This window comes from Amyelois transitella, chromosome 12, assembly GCF_032362555.1.
Source record: "Amyelois transitella isolate CPQ chromosome 12, ilAmyTran1.1, whole genome shotgun sequence".
Lineage (NCBI taxonomy): Eukaryota > Metazoa > Arthropoda > Insecta > Lepidoptera > Pyralidae > Amyelois > Amyelois transitella.
Window position 1 is genome coordinate 6395933 of NC_083515.1, and position 13972 is coordinate 6409904.

Below are 13972 nucleotides of genomic sequence, written 5' to 3' on the forward strand. Positions count from 1 at the left end.
ATTCATTGGTCAGATGTATAACATATTATATCTGTTATCTTAGAAAATATCTTTATGTCCTTAAAATTTATTAAACCAATACTTAATCAATTGGATTCCCCAAATTTCTGGCATGCCTACTGTCTTTTACTTAATTAAATAAAATATCCTGTTGCCTCCGACAAGATGGCTTCCTTAACAGGACAATGGAACTTACACAAAAATACTTACACAAGGGTCGTTCACTGGGCCCAAACTTTTTTAATAGAAATTCTTATCTCTTCTGATACTGAGCTTATTTCAACTCAGCATCTTATTCTAGTAAACAAACCCTGGAACGGGGCTCCAAAAACCAACCAATGGGGGTTGCCAAAAAATGTTTTGAAATACGTAGAATTTGGAATATTATTAGATTTCATAAGTGCTGTCCTGTCTACCCTTATGGAAGAAAGACGTAATAAATGAATAGAAGTGCAATCAAAATACCTAATGTAGTAATGAAAGTGATGCACGTAACTAATACATGGATAATAGCATCTTTTATTTTTACATCTCAATTTTATTGGGAACTTTTATAGATTGCGCGGAAAATTTCACTATGACGACACATATTTTTATAGTTTCAAGTAACTACGCCAGGTCTATTGTCTCATATTATTCCGGTTTCTATGAAATATCTTATTGACTGACCTGTACTACTTTTGTATCTTTCTCCAGATTAGTTTCCAAGGGGACCAGCAAATCGACGTAGAACGCCTTCAGCTGTGTCAAATAAAAATGAGGATATAAGATATAACAGTTGCTAAGGAAGCGGTAATTGAAATTGAAGATTAACAATCATATAATAAGCCACAAAATGTAATTTTATATTGAAATTTGTTTTGGATAAGAATTGAGTAAATTATTTGTTTTGAGCAAATTACTTACGATGTTCATTTGTTGATCTTGTATTTCTCGGTAGACCTCCACAACTTTCATGAGCGCAGTTCCTGTGTAAGGTTTTATCTTTTAGATTGTCGTATGGATACTAAACCTCTCAATAATTATTTTTTTTGGAAATGTGGAATGGAATGGAATTAAATAGCAGTTTTATTTGCCTATATGGAAGGTGACTTAACTGATGTAAATATAGAATGACAATTAAACTTGCGGCGTTTACTAGGTTACATCTTGCCTTTTAAATTCTTGAGTATATTTACCAATGTCCGCGCATCCGCCCCATGTGCCTTGCTGAGCTTGCCTGCCCAGCTTGCCGACTGCGTCCACGTACAGACGAGAAGCGGCCGCGGCTCCTGTATGAATAAATATATAAAATATAAACACATAATACAAAGATTCAATTAAAAAAAGAGGAAAACCGTTGGGTGTTGAGATTTTGAATGTGGCATTTAAGTTTCTTGTTTAGTTTAGGGGTGCGCAAATTCTAATAGAGAGCTAGAAAAGTTATTTAGGTTCCTTAGGTAATCTAGAGGTTCTTCTGGTCTGATACCTATTTCTATTTAGTATTTAAGCTAAAGACCTTCATTATCACGAAATATCTAGGACAGCCTACAAAATTGGTTAGACTGGATCCGCACTCAATTCAAATGTAAGACGTGTTTAGATTAAACAACGTTCCTTTAACGGATAAGCCAGATAAGGTTATTGCAGTAGATTTTACAAGCTTCTGGCACAAATTAATGTAAAGTATTCAGGGCAGATTACCTTTAAAAATGCCCTTCGAGTTACAAAAATCTAAAAAATTTGGGAGCGCCTTTGGGAGCTTTCAAAGAATTATTATTAGACGACCGGCGTTAAATTAACTCGATTACTTTAAATACTATTTCGAGAAGTTTAAGCGATCTCTCAAGAAATTTGGGTCGTTAAGGACACTTTACATCAATTTAAGTGCTAATAACTCAGGTGTTTAACATTACCTTATATTGGTACTAAAATCGTATAATGAAAGAATAAGATGTGTGTTAAATTGTTTGTATTTATGTTTTATATTATATACTACCTACTTCTTTTATTTGATGAAGACATAAAATTATTGTAATAAAATTGTAGTCCTAAATTCGTATTAATGAGTAATTGAGAGTTTAATTCACAATCTTACAATTTTCGAAGAGTCTTAGAAAACTAGTTGTATCCAGAAAACGAATTTACCATAAGAATTGCTCGGAGTGACGTTGCGCGAACTTAAATCATAATAAAAATCTTCATAAAAAAAGTAAAATTTCAGCTATGTAAAATAAAATTTTAGGCAGTTCAACAAAAGTGAACAAAATTTTATGCAGATATGTTTTATTGGTTTTGTAAGTTCTTTCATAATCGATAGAAAGTCGTGAAGGGAAACGGGGGTGACCTTTCAAAGACTGCATCAACCTTAAGAATTTAAAAGTTTGCGCAAAGGTTGTTAAATATAGATTCCTCTGTATTACTTTCGTGTCTACAAAAAAATTATAGGCTGCAAGAGGCTATACATCGTCGGAATGCCCAAGTTTATTGCTAGTAGAGCCCGGGGCGTAACACTGCAGATAAGCTTACATACACAATTTGGCACCGAACACGCCCTAGTTACGGAGCCAAGGAAGGGAACATTGAGGTTTTGCATACACATGCATACATTTGGCTAACACAACATAAATTAACTGTCTACGTTTCACCGAGTACTCTTATGTCACATAATCGTGAGAACGTGTCACTTTCTTGTAATCAAGGTATTGGTTCTCATGCGAATATGATGCTCATTTTCAATATTTAATGTTGCGTATAATAAATGTTTAGTTGGTGAAAAGTCAGGCCAAGAATACTCTTAATCAACAAATTTGCATAAAATTATAGTACTTAGATGCTCGTGAATGTTTAAATTAATAATAAATAGTGGCACATAATATTAATATGTATTTAATCACTTACTATTGTATGTAAAATATTTATTATGTTCTGATTTAGTGTAACTATTTTAGATTCAATATGGTACCTTTCTCTGATGGTGTTATTTAGCTACATAAGTAAAAGTTTTATGTTTATCTTTCGCCGACAAGGATAATAATAAATCTAATGGCCCAAGATTCACGCTGTCTGATTAATTAAGAAAGTGAAAGTGACAGCATAAGACAATGGGCAATAATATCGAAAATAACATCCTGTCACCCGATGTCACCCCCGATATTTCTAGTTATCTCTTTATTTATCGTAACGCCTATCATTCCTAATTTTCTTTTTTTATAAATTAAGAAAATACGGTTAAATATTTATTGCGGTTATACCAGGTTTCTAGAGCAATGTAGTGACAAAAATAGAACCGATTTTCTTGTCTAGAAAAGTTCCCTTCTAAAGTTTCGGGAACCACACAGCACAGCAAACGTACAGTTTTTTTTATACACAATACCTAAATAAAGGTCACAAATAATACCTACCATGTAATGCCTTCAGGTACGCCTTTCCCGCAGTGATCATCTGCCGAGCACCTGGATTGAACTTGTCCAGGATGTTCTGAAACAATACAAATGACTCTGTTAAATTTTTATAATTGAAAATTTTATTGCATTTGCAGGTGACAAGCAGAATGGTCAAAGGTCGTAAACGCACACACACTATGTACAATATATTTAACTTTGAAAACAAAAGCTAGCAACAAATAAAATTACTAATGTAAATACTACAATTTATCTTATAATTAGGGAGATTTAAAAGAGATTTAATGTCAACTTTTTGCATACATTTCACGGCACGTTCCGGCTAGACGACGGCCACTAAACCGCTAACATTAAACAGACATTAAACTCAACATTTATTCAGCAAGTTTTTGAATTAAACGCGTGCACGTTTTTACAAACTTTGTAGTATATAACAATACACGGGAGTTTAAAGAAAAGTTAAATGAAGTTGGTTTATTGCTGACTCATCGTCCGGATTTTATTATCTAGTCCAAATTAAACAGCGGCTATTCTTGAACTTTGATGAGGTATTCGTTATATATTATCTCTTTCTCCATTAAAGAAACCTGTAAAAGACAAAGGTATGTCTTTTCTTCGTTTGTGAAATATTATTTTGAATAGTACTTGCAATTTGGAATTTTATGTTACGATTTAAACTAACCAAACCAAATTTTCCCCAAAACCAAATTTTTTGAGCCATTTGGTGAAAATTTAGATCAAATCATCTAATGATTAAACATTAAATTTTATTGCGTTATCACAAAATCATTGCGTTTTTCTATTTAGATAAAGTGATCAAAAAACATTAATAAAAAATCTGTAATGAAAATAATAATAAAAATTCGTTTCTTAAGGTAACCTATACAGTGACACAGTTTAAAATTAGACTCGGCTATGAGGAAATATCACTTTTTAATTGGTTCGTAGATATCAGTTATTGTGTAAGGTCAGTTCTTTATAACGCGAAAACAAAAAGTATTCATAAAACTCGATACAGCAAGTGTTGCCAATCAATCAACACGCCCATTGTCGAATACTTTCGTTTTTAAGAAACAATTGCGAAACGTAATCGATTTGCCGAGTTGATATAACATTCATATGCAATCTGTGAATGAGGGCTTAGACCGTAAATAGAGGAGGTGGCGGAATGCAGCCTCAAGGATGCTGCGGCCTCGCCGCGAGGTGTGGTCGCTTGCAGAAACCACATTCCTAGACAACTTCTTTGTTGCATTCAAAAAATAATATTGTTTATTTTATTATTTTTATTAGCAGCTAACTAGCAGTCCCCCGCGACTTCGTTCGCCGTAAAAGTTACTGACAATCTTTCATCCCCTCTGATCCTCGTTTATTCGCAAAAAAGTTGCCTCTAATCTCTGTACAAAATTTCATTATATTTGTTTCAGAGGTTTAGTATTAAAAAACAGACAGAGTTACATTCGCATGCAGAGTATTAGTAATGATGTCTAAAATGACATTTTATAAACTCGGACTAGATCTGGTTTCATTATAAACCGATCGATCAGTCTTCAAGAAGTAAGTTAATTTTGTTACCAACAAAAGAATATTAAGAAATGTTTAATTACAAGTACAATATTAGATGTTCATTATCTTGTTTCACCATCATAGCAATTTAATGAGAGAATACATTAAATTTTTATGAAAGTTTGCTGACAAAAGATCCTTAATAACGTTATGGCAATCTTTGCCATAAATCAACTGTCAATAGAAAATACGAACTTTGCTTGCAAAGTAATATCTATTGTTCACACTCGTAAATTATTGCACATCTTCTATTTGCTGATAATTGGTAGAAAATCAAAGAGAAATGACAAGTGAAAACACATTTGCTTTGAGAAACGCCCACGGCAAAGTGTGAATTGTGAAAGGTATCACGACGTACAGGCGACTTAGTATCTCTATACGTGACGTTATATTTAGGATCACGACCCGCTGTTAAAGATTTTCTGTAGCAGCCATGTCGGGGTGCAGTTAAATGCGTAGAGTAGAAAACGACAGCAGAATATTCCCGTCCCAACACCGAGTCGGCCGTAAGCCCCAGGTTATTGCCACATTACAAAAAGCCAATGCATTTTCCCTTTTACCCCAATATAGCTGGTCTTCCGACAGTATGGCCCGGAAAACGTGCTAATGCCTTTTACGATCTCGCCACCTCAAAAATTTTACATTCGTAAAGGTATATGAGTACACGTACAATTCGTACGAATGTGTTTTTGTTATTACGAAACGATCTCGATAAAATTCGCTAGTTGCATTACTTTATTGCGAACATTACTGGACAATTTATGTAATCGCTTTTAGTTTAAAAGTGCAAGTCATTACGGGGAATGAGAGTTCGCAACAATATATTTGTCGTACATATAAAATCCTCGGAACATTATCTACAACGTCAACGAAAGGACGACAAAGTAATTTTCGTTGTGGGGTGTCTGAACACCATTTAGTACGGTTTAAACAAGTTATCTGTCCCTATCTTAAGGCGGGCTAATACTAGTATATACGTGTATAGGGACACGACACCCTGCCCAACGGGGAGTAAGCAATTTTTCACAGAATTCAGATGTATACCTTTTTAAAATACCAAGCGCTGTCGTTGAGCGTTCACTTATTGCTCGCGTCGAACGCGTAAATCTTAGGGTGGGTTCGAATACAGCACGTCAGGGCCAAGGGTGAAAAATAGACACGCACTTACAAAAATTAAGTAAGCGAACCAGGGGCGGCCGTCGGAGATATTGGAAACAAAATTAATGGTGGTGGTGATTTCTTTCCGTTAGGGACGTGCTATCTTCCTGCAATACATCACGTTCAAAAGTAAACTTAGCAAAAAGCAATACAATTATAAGTATAGGCACGTTTACTAAATAAAACAATATATTGTATCCAAATGACACACATTTTCTACAAAGAGAATAAGGAGCAACATCATCTTCGTAAACTCAACCGAGTGAAGTAACAAATACACAAGCCACATTGTATTTCACCGTTTGTAACCTAACATCCCTAATGTAATACAGGGGCTTTATCCCATCCTCTTTATTTGTGAGGCACGTAGCGAACGACATTTGGTACCAAATTGCCTCGGGCAGACTCACTGCCGCTGCCTACTCCCCCGCCAAACCCTTTCTTACTGATGCCTGCCCGCCTAATACACACGTACGATTTTTGTACACAGCCCTTAGTGAAAACCTAGTATTGAAATTCATAAGAACATTTCCAATACAAGAGTTTCTTGCGCCTTCTTGTTTGAAACTTGAGCGGCTTTCGATTTATTACTGAGATGAAACTTGAATGAAAAGTTTAATCTGGATATATAATGCTTTATAAATCGATCTAGGATAGAATTTTCTGAAAGATATAATGTCCAATTATTTGAACTTGATGATCATTTTTATTATCATTATCATTAATTATGTCAGGCAGCTAACCGACCGACAAATCTTTTCATATCATGTAAAGCATAACGTATAAGCTGTTTTCAGCAGTTCTTAACTTCGACATCAACAGAACCAAGAAGAGAGAGTTAGAGCTGACTTAAAATAATAAATTATAATCAATAAATCTATGACTAACTTCTGACGGGATAAGTATTTCTAAAGTCGTGCAGATGAAACTTTGCAAAAATTAAACTTCCAGTGGATCGGAGCGGTGGGCGCCGTCCATTTGAATTACGCCGGCACCGCCTTTTGTACCCGGCTTCATTTAGCGAACTTAAAGAAACCTCTTTTATTTTGCCCCGGCAAAGAACTTAAGAGATGCATTGTTGAATCCGTAACAAATTGCACGCCGTGATTACGTTAAGAACTCCGCCGAAAGGGATTGGATTGGAATTTAACAGTTACCTCCTTCCGATTGCGATATAAAACTACTGAAAGGATTCGCTGGAACGGAAACAGCTTTCTTAATTAAATCTTCACTTCCATTTCGAAAATAAACAAGGAAGATTAGCGAACAGTTTGCATTTAAATTGGTCTTTATGAGCAATGCTAAGACAAAGATATTTTTGTGCTATTATAGTTTTAAAATTAATATACTATTAGATAAAGCTGTTTACTTACTTTACCGTACCATCTCACAAACCCCAACAATGAAGTCCTTATAAGTATTACTATAAGAAAACTAAATGTAAGAAGGATATTTTAATTAAAACTCTGAGAAAAAGTTAAACCGAGCACCTGCCTTGTGTACAGATGAGAAACATTAGTACCGCGAAGATTTATGAACTGTTTGCGAGTCGCATGAAAGTGCTATGATATTTTACTTTAGGGATTCCGTATTAAAAAAGAAATCCTGCTTATGAGTAACGTCTCAATTTATTTGAGGCGTGCGTGTAATGTGAATGATATGGTAACACATCAAAAATTGCGCAGGTAGGTTTTCTTAGGCATAAGAATTTTATTGATTGGATAGCATAAGTAACTGATTAAATTTGGACTTCAAAATTTGTGTTCAATCAGCAATTCTCCTAAACATCATAATGATCTCTTACAACTCTTTGTGTCTTATGTATACCATTGTGATAATATTAACGTGTATCGGCTTCGCCTTATACTTTTCAACTAAACAGATAACACATAATGATCAAATATCGTTTCACAAGTAAAAACAGAATTCTCTCTGAAAGATTTTTGGATTTTTTAAGGAGCGGCTCCTTCCTATTTCTCTTATAAACTATTTAGATAAAAATATTAAGAAGTTTTAGAAACTTGCTTTCATTTTTCGTGTACATTGTCCGTACAGATATATTTCACTCAATGTAGCAACAAGTGTCCTAGACATTTATTGATCACCAACAAATACAATATACGCAGACGAAAATAACATGGTACAGGACCTTTATAATCTGTAGCTTGGCTCTCGAACAGTTTTTCCTCGGGCTCTCTGTAAACAGCTCTCGTATTTCTATTCTCCGCTCTCGCAACAAGTGTTACAAGTAAACATTCTTGTCGGTCACTGAATTTTTTTCTAAATACAACAGTATTTTTTTATTTCTATGTATGTACACTTGTAAAATACTTGTTTTTGAAAACAAATACACATATCACGTATTTACTACTTACGGTGTAGACAGAGCCAGTACTTATAAGATTCGAAGCCTAATTGACGATACTATATGCGTTTAGTCAATTGTTAAATTTCAATAGGTTTTTTGCGATAATTCATCAATAAGCTTATTCGATAAACTCATGGAAAAATAATAATATTTTCGTTATATGTATATTTCCTTTTCAATATAATAAGTACTTCATCTCATTGCTAGTTATACCTATCGAGGCTTCTCAATATACTATAGCGATATCGAGTAACAAACAAGTTAACAAGGTCGTCATCTTGCGACCGATAATTGCTATTTATGTATGTAGAACGTAGCGGAGTATTTGTTCATTGTCTGGGCTTATTATGTAGCTATTTTGCCGTTCACCAGTTCTAAGCAGTGACAAATAGGTAGACAAGGTCATGTGGCTGTCAAATTAGCTGATAACCTTATTTTGTTACATAAATATGATCACTTTTTTCCGAGAAAGTATGGATAGAGAATACATTTTTCCACTTGCCAAGAATAATCCACATTAGCACTAACGTAATCTTTTAGTATTGTTCCACCAAAATGAAGGAAGGGGCGACAACCCATACATAAATTCGTTTCTTTTATACAGAGTGTATACTTGAATACTGGTTTTAAAGTTATGACAAACATATTTATGGAAATCATCTTTACTCCACCAAGGTATTCGCTACTTGTCAATAACTAAAAGTTCGTAAAACATTTGAAACATTTTATAGGTACGGCTTTTGCTCAGCAGTGAGAAATGAAGTCATAAGGAAATAAAAACAATTAGGAGGACAGACCAGATATGAACAACCTTGGACACCAATCTTTACTTGGCCAAGGAGAGAAACCAGTGGTGAGAAACTTTTCGGAACAAGATCATCCCGCAACTAGGAGGACGGGAATATATAGTAAGGGACTAAGGCTAGGCAAAAAATTGTAAGCAACTAATGTTCATGTCGACTAGGAAAATGCAAAATAATAAAGAAATTTTACTAATTAATAATTTAATAGCAGGCATATTTAGCAACTATGATAAATGAGATTGACGAAGTTTTTAAATACTAATAGCCATTAACCTGTATACTAATTAGCTGCAAGACCGTTGTAGATAGGTGTTACCACATTACACCTTGACATATAGAGTAAGAATTCCATTAGCTATGATATTATTAACACCCATAAAATATGTGTTATTGGTGGCTGAACTATAATTATGTTTTCCAAATTGATTAACATAATTATTTGTAGAACGCATTTTACTATTTGAATGCTGCTGAACCGAATTTACTTGAAATAAAACGCAGCGATACGTTTTGTTTTGCCATCCGTTTTGGTTTCCGTCGCCTTCCTCGCTTGAAACCCTACCTAGCATGAAACCGCATGCGCAATTACACGAATTTAAACCCTCATGAGGCGTCGGTGATATCTGAAGAATTTCATTATGGTAAACTCGGGCCATGGAATTTTCCTTTTGCGACGCACAACTAAAAACCGCCTGCGTATTATATAGCATTCTGTAAAGAAAACTTTTGATATTACGCCACGTTTTATAACGAGATGTTACAACATTTATTTTTCTGCGCTAGTTATTTTACCTCCTTAGATGTAAAATGTATGCATATTTTTAAGTACCTAACACAAAATAAAAGACAAGAAATCAAATAAATATTCCAAACTATGTTTATTATGTATTGTTTTTGTCAAGAAAAATATGCTTTACAATTGATATTTTCTTTTTGTGTTCTTATCCAAATTGTTTCTTCAAGTTTAAAAGTTTCAAGCTTACCTTGGACAAAGGTTTAAGTTATTTCTTTATGTTTTGCAAATAAATGGAGTTGATATGCGACCTGGGTGTGGATTCATTCTTCTACTCTGAGGTTAACGCTAAAGATAGAGTGAGAGAGAGAGAAGAAAGTTAAGACATATGTCTTGTCAACGTTTGTGAATAAGAGGGTTGATGAACTCAAACCTGATAATTCTGAAATCACTTAAACTGGAGACAAAAAATCTCAAACTTATCCAATACGGAGGCAAATTAATGAACGGAACCAAATGGGGTCATACATGGAAAGCAGGAGAGTTGTCAATTAGACAAACATTTATGACTATTTATGAGTTAGTCGATTTAAAAGCGAATTCATTGAAAGCATTGTTTCGGACGGCAGCACAGAGCGGAATGCGGCTGTGGTGCCATACCATTCAGTTCGTGACTGCTGCTACCTATGTTTGATGAACAATTCGATTAATGCCATTACTATGCTTTGCTAAGTTCACTCGACTGCTGAGGAAACGGAGATATGTTAAACTGTAAACATTGATTGGATATTGTTGGTGCGCAGACATGGCGTACCTAGATTATACTTCATTTAATTCGCTTATCATTTGAATTAGGCTGCTAATTGTTTCATAAATAGTGTATGAACACTACAATATAGTTTAAAATGCTTACATCAAGTTTCTATCCAGGCAGAGACTATATCTTTCGTCTTGCCACGATATTTGCATTCTCCTTTTTACTTTATCCAAATTCTATTTTCATAAAAGCTTGTCGGTTTAAAATTCGAATAAAAAATAACTAAATCGTTGACAATTAAAGAGATCATTGAGTTTGACAAAATACAATGTTCCTAACGAAAAGTAGAAAAATATTCAAGACTTCCAGTCGAACTAGATTTTGACAAACGCGTTGTTACTGGTTAGGTATAATACTCATACTTTGAATTTTTTGCAAAGTAATTTTTATTGGACAGTTATTAAATATGATTCATAATTAACAACTTCAAAGACCATTTACTATATTACCTTAAATAATTTATGTAGGAATTAAAAACTTATAATAATTTAATCTTTATAACTTTTATAAAAGCACGGAACCATAATGCCGGTATAATAAACTCAATCTAGGGTAAAATTACAGCGAATGTTACACGGATTTCGTTTAAACACATCCTCTTTGTTGAAATGAGTGGGTATTAGCAGTTCTCTTCCTACTCTACCTACTGCGTCGAAACCATTTCCAGACACGATGCTGTTATCTATATAACTGCATAACGTTAAACATAATGTAGGGCCATGCTGCTGAAATCACGCGTATAATATGAACCGAAAAAGATTAAAATCAATTTAAAATATATCAACTTAATAACAAAACATTAAATCGCTATTTTGATGTTATGAAAGCTGGAAATTTATATCACTTTGATCATATTAATTGAGTAGTACGTGGACTTCGACCAGAGCTCTGTGTTTTTGTTAACTGTTTAAAAAAAAAGATGTACCTATTTTGTTTTTGGAGTCCTGATTGTAATCTTGAATCGAACTTAGAACGCCGACGTGTTAGGTAAAATAACAGTTCCGCCCGGGCGGACCGTAATTATCTTACCCATCTAATACTTATAGCAAAATCATTTTGGGTAAAAATAACAAACAATTTTCCCTGATTAAGGACCTAGATCGATTCTTTGCCCCGTGTACCAATGATTTTCAAATTTCAACAAAATCGTTACAGCCGTTTTCGACGTCACAAGCACAAATATACTCTTACATACATATATAAAAAGATTTCATTCTGTAAAATATCTTTTTGACTTTTTTTTAATCAAACTATTCAAATACATCTCAAATGCAAAAGTGAGTAGCAAGCAACAGGGTAATTCCCTTTGCCTTTGAAGCCACAATCTCAATCAGGCACTCTATTGACTTCGGGGAAAAATACCTAATTGCCGCTCTGCCTGAAATATTGCCCATTACGCTTTCCAACTATGTTCTCAGTAGATTTTCTTTATTGCTTGCTGAGTTATTCGAGCACTACCAAAGGATTTTCTTTTGTATAATTGAACTATGAAAAGAGAAAAGAGTAAGTAATTTAATTGCACTAAAATTAATGAAATACGTGTACAATTTGTCCCCTTATAACTATAATCTTGGTATCATTTAGTTTCCTTTGCTAAAAAGGCGATCTGTCGTGTAATTCAATGGCGGGCTTAGACTATTGAAGTGATAATACGTGTGAGTCGGCGGTGCCCATTTCTAGCCATGCTTTTATAATTTATCTACAATAAATATTAGCTGGGTCGTATAAATATATGGTTATGTAGAGCAAATATACTCTTTGCTAACTTAAAAAAAATACGATCAAATTTTCTTTTACAGTCTAGCTTATTTTCATTTATGTCCTTTTCTATATATATATATATATATATATATGAAAAAAGTATAAGATTTTCTGCGGATGCGGATGAGATTGTATCCTTTACAACAACATTCCTAAAGAGCGCACAACAAAACATAAACATTTTTAGAGCTTTTCCTTCCTTTCTATAGGTACACAAGGCAAAGTACTTATATCTAATCACATATAGCCACGAGGCTATCCTACTGCTAACGATAGCAGTTGAATAGGCCTACCTATTTTCCAAATTTTTCAACTATTGCTTTTTTTGTTGATCCGGTGTCAAAGTAAAACATAGTGGGTGCAGGCCTCTTCTGTTTCTTTTAGTAAAAGGCAATCAACGCGAAGACTTTTAAACTTGATGTTCGTCTTTTAGGCGACCTAAGTCTCAATTCGTCTTAAAAGCTGCCGGTTCTGTCCAACCCGCAAGTGACAAATACATGTCGTATATAAGGCGATTTTTAGGCAAGTATAACATCAATATTGATAGTTGAATATTTAAACAGAAACGCTTCAGTGGAGTCGCCGCAAATCACCGAATACCACAATAAAATTTGCAGCGGTCGTTTCATTATAAACCGCGGACGATGAGTGCACACGAAAATATTCAGAATAAAGGCTGTTTTACACTACCGTTGCGGCTGGTAGAACTGACGGCTGAGCTAATGAATTAATTTATATGTATTTAAACTTTATTTTGTTTTATTTTTGCATACTTTTATATATATGTCATATCTTAAGGTTCTAAAAGTTATATCAATAACGAGACAAAAAGCGATATGAGCCAAAAATTTTCTCTTTGGAAGTAATATTTTTTAATCTTACTCTTTATAATAAAGGTACCTTTTTTACATCTTAACTTTTAATTAATTGGGTTGATTTAATTATATAACGAAAGTATGACTGAATTATTTTTACTAAAATTAAAATCTAAGACAAAGCTCATGTGAACATTTATGATAGGTTCATATTCTATTTGAATATTCAAAGTTCAGTAACACTTGTTTAGTTACCGTTAGTTCAATTATCATTTTAGCATATAATTAAAGTAGCATTAATTAAATTATTTCATGCTTTGATGATGTCGGTGTATCTGTTTTCCATTTCGTTGGATACTATTTTGATTTTGAATATAATTGTATAATATATATTATATAATTAAGTATTTTCGTTGAATTCTTTCTAAAAAAAAAATTGTATGTTTGAATTTAGAAAGAAAATTTAAGGTCCAGCATCAGCTGCTTTATGGGGACAGATCTTTATCCAACTAAATGAAACAAAATTTCTATAGATTGTACGATGAGGTGAACAATTAGCACCATTTTAACA

General features: G+C 33.7%; 1 protein-coding gene across 3 annotated transcripts in view; it reads right to left on the reverse strand.

The window, feature by feature from the left end:
• The window catches only part of LOC106142506 (uncharacterized), a 162000-nt gene that overhangs the window by 7502 nt on the left and 140526 nt on the right, over nucleotides 1-13972 (reverse strand). For all 3 annotated transcript variants that reach the window (XM_013344289.2, XM_013344288.2, XM_060946768.1), the window contains 4 exons: nucleotides 3384-3459; nucleotides 1179-1271; nucleotides 907-968; nucleotides 670-741 (listed from right to left, as the gene is read on the reverse strand). In XM_013344289.2, the coding sequence (XP_013199743.1) occupies nucleotides 670-741; nucleotides 907-968; nucleotides 1179-1271; nucleotides 3384-3459 (303 nt within the window). The remainder of the gene's footprint in view (nucleotides 1-669; nucleotides 742-906; nucleotides 969-1178; nucleotides 1272-3383; nucleotides 3460-13972) is intronic.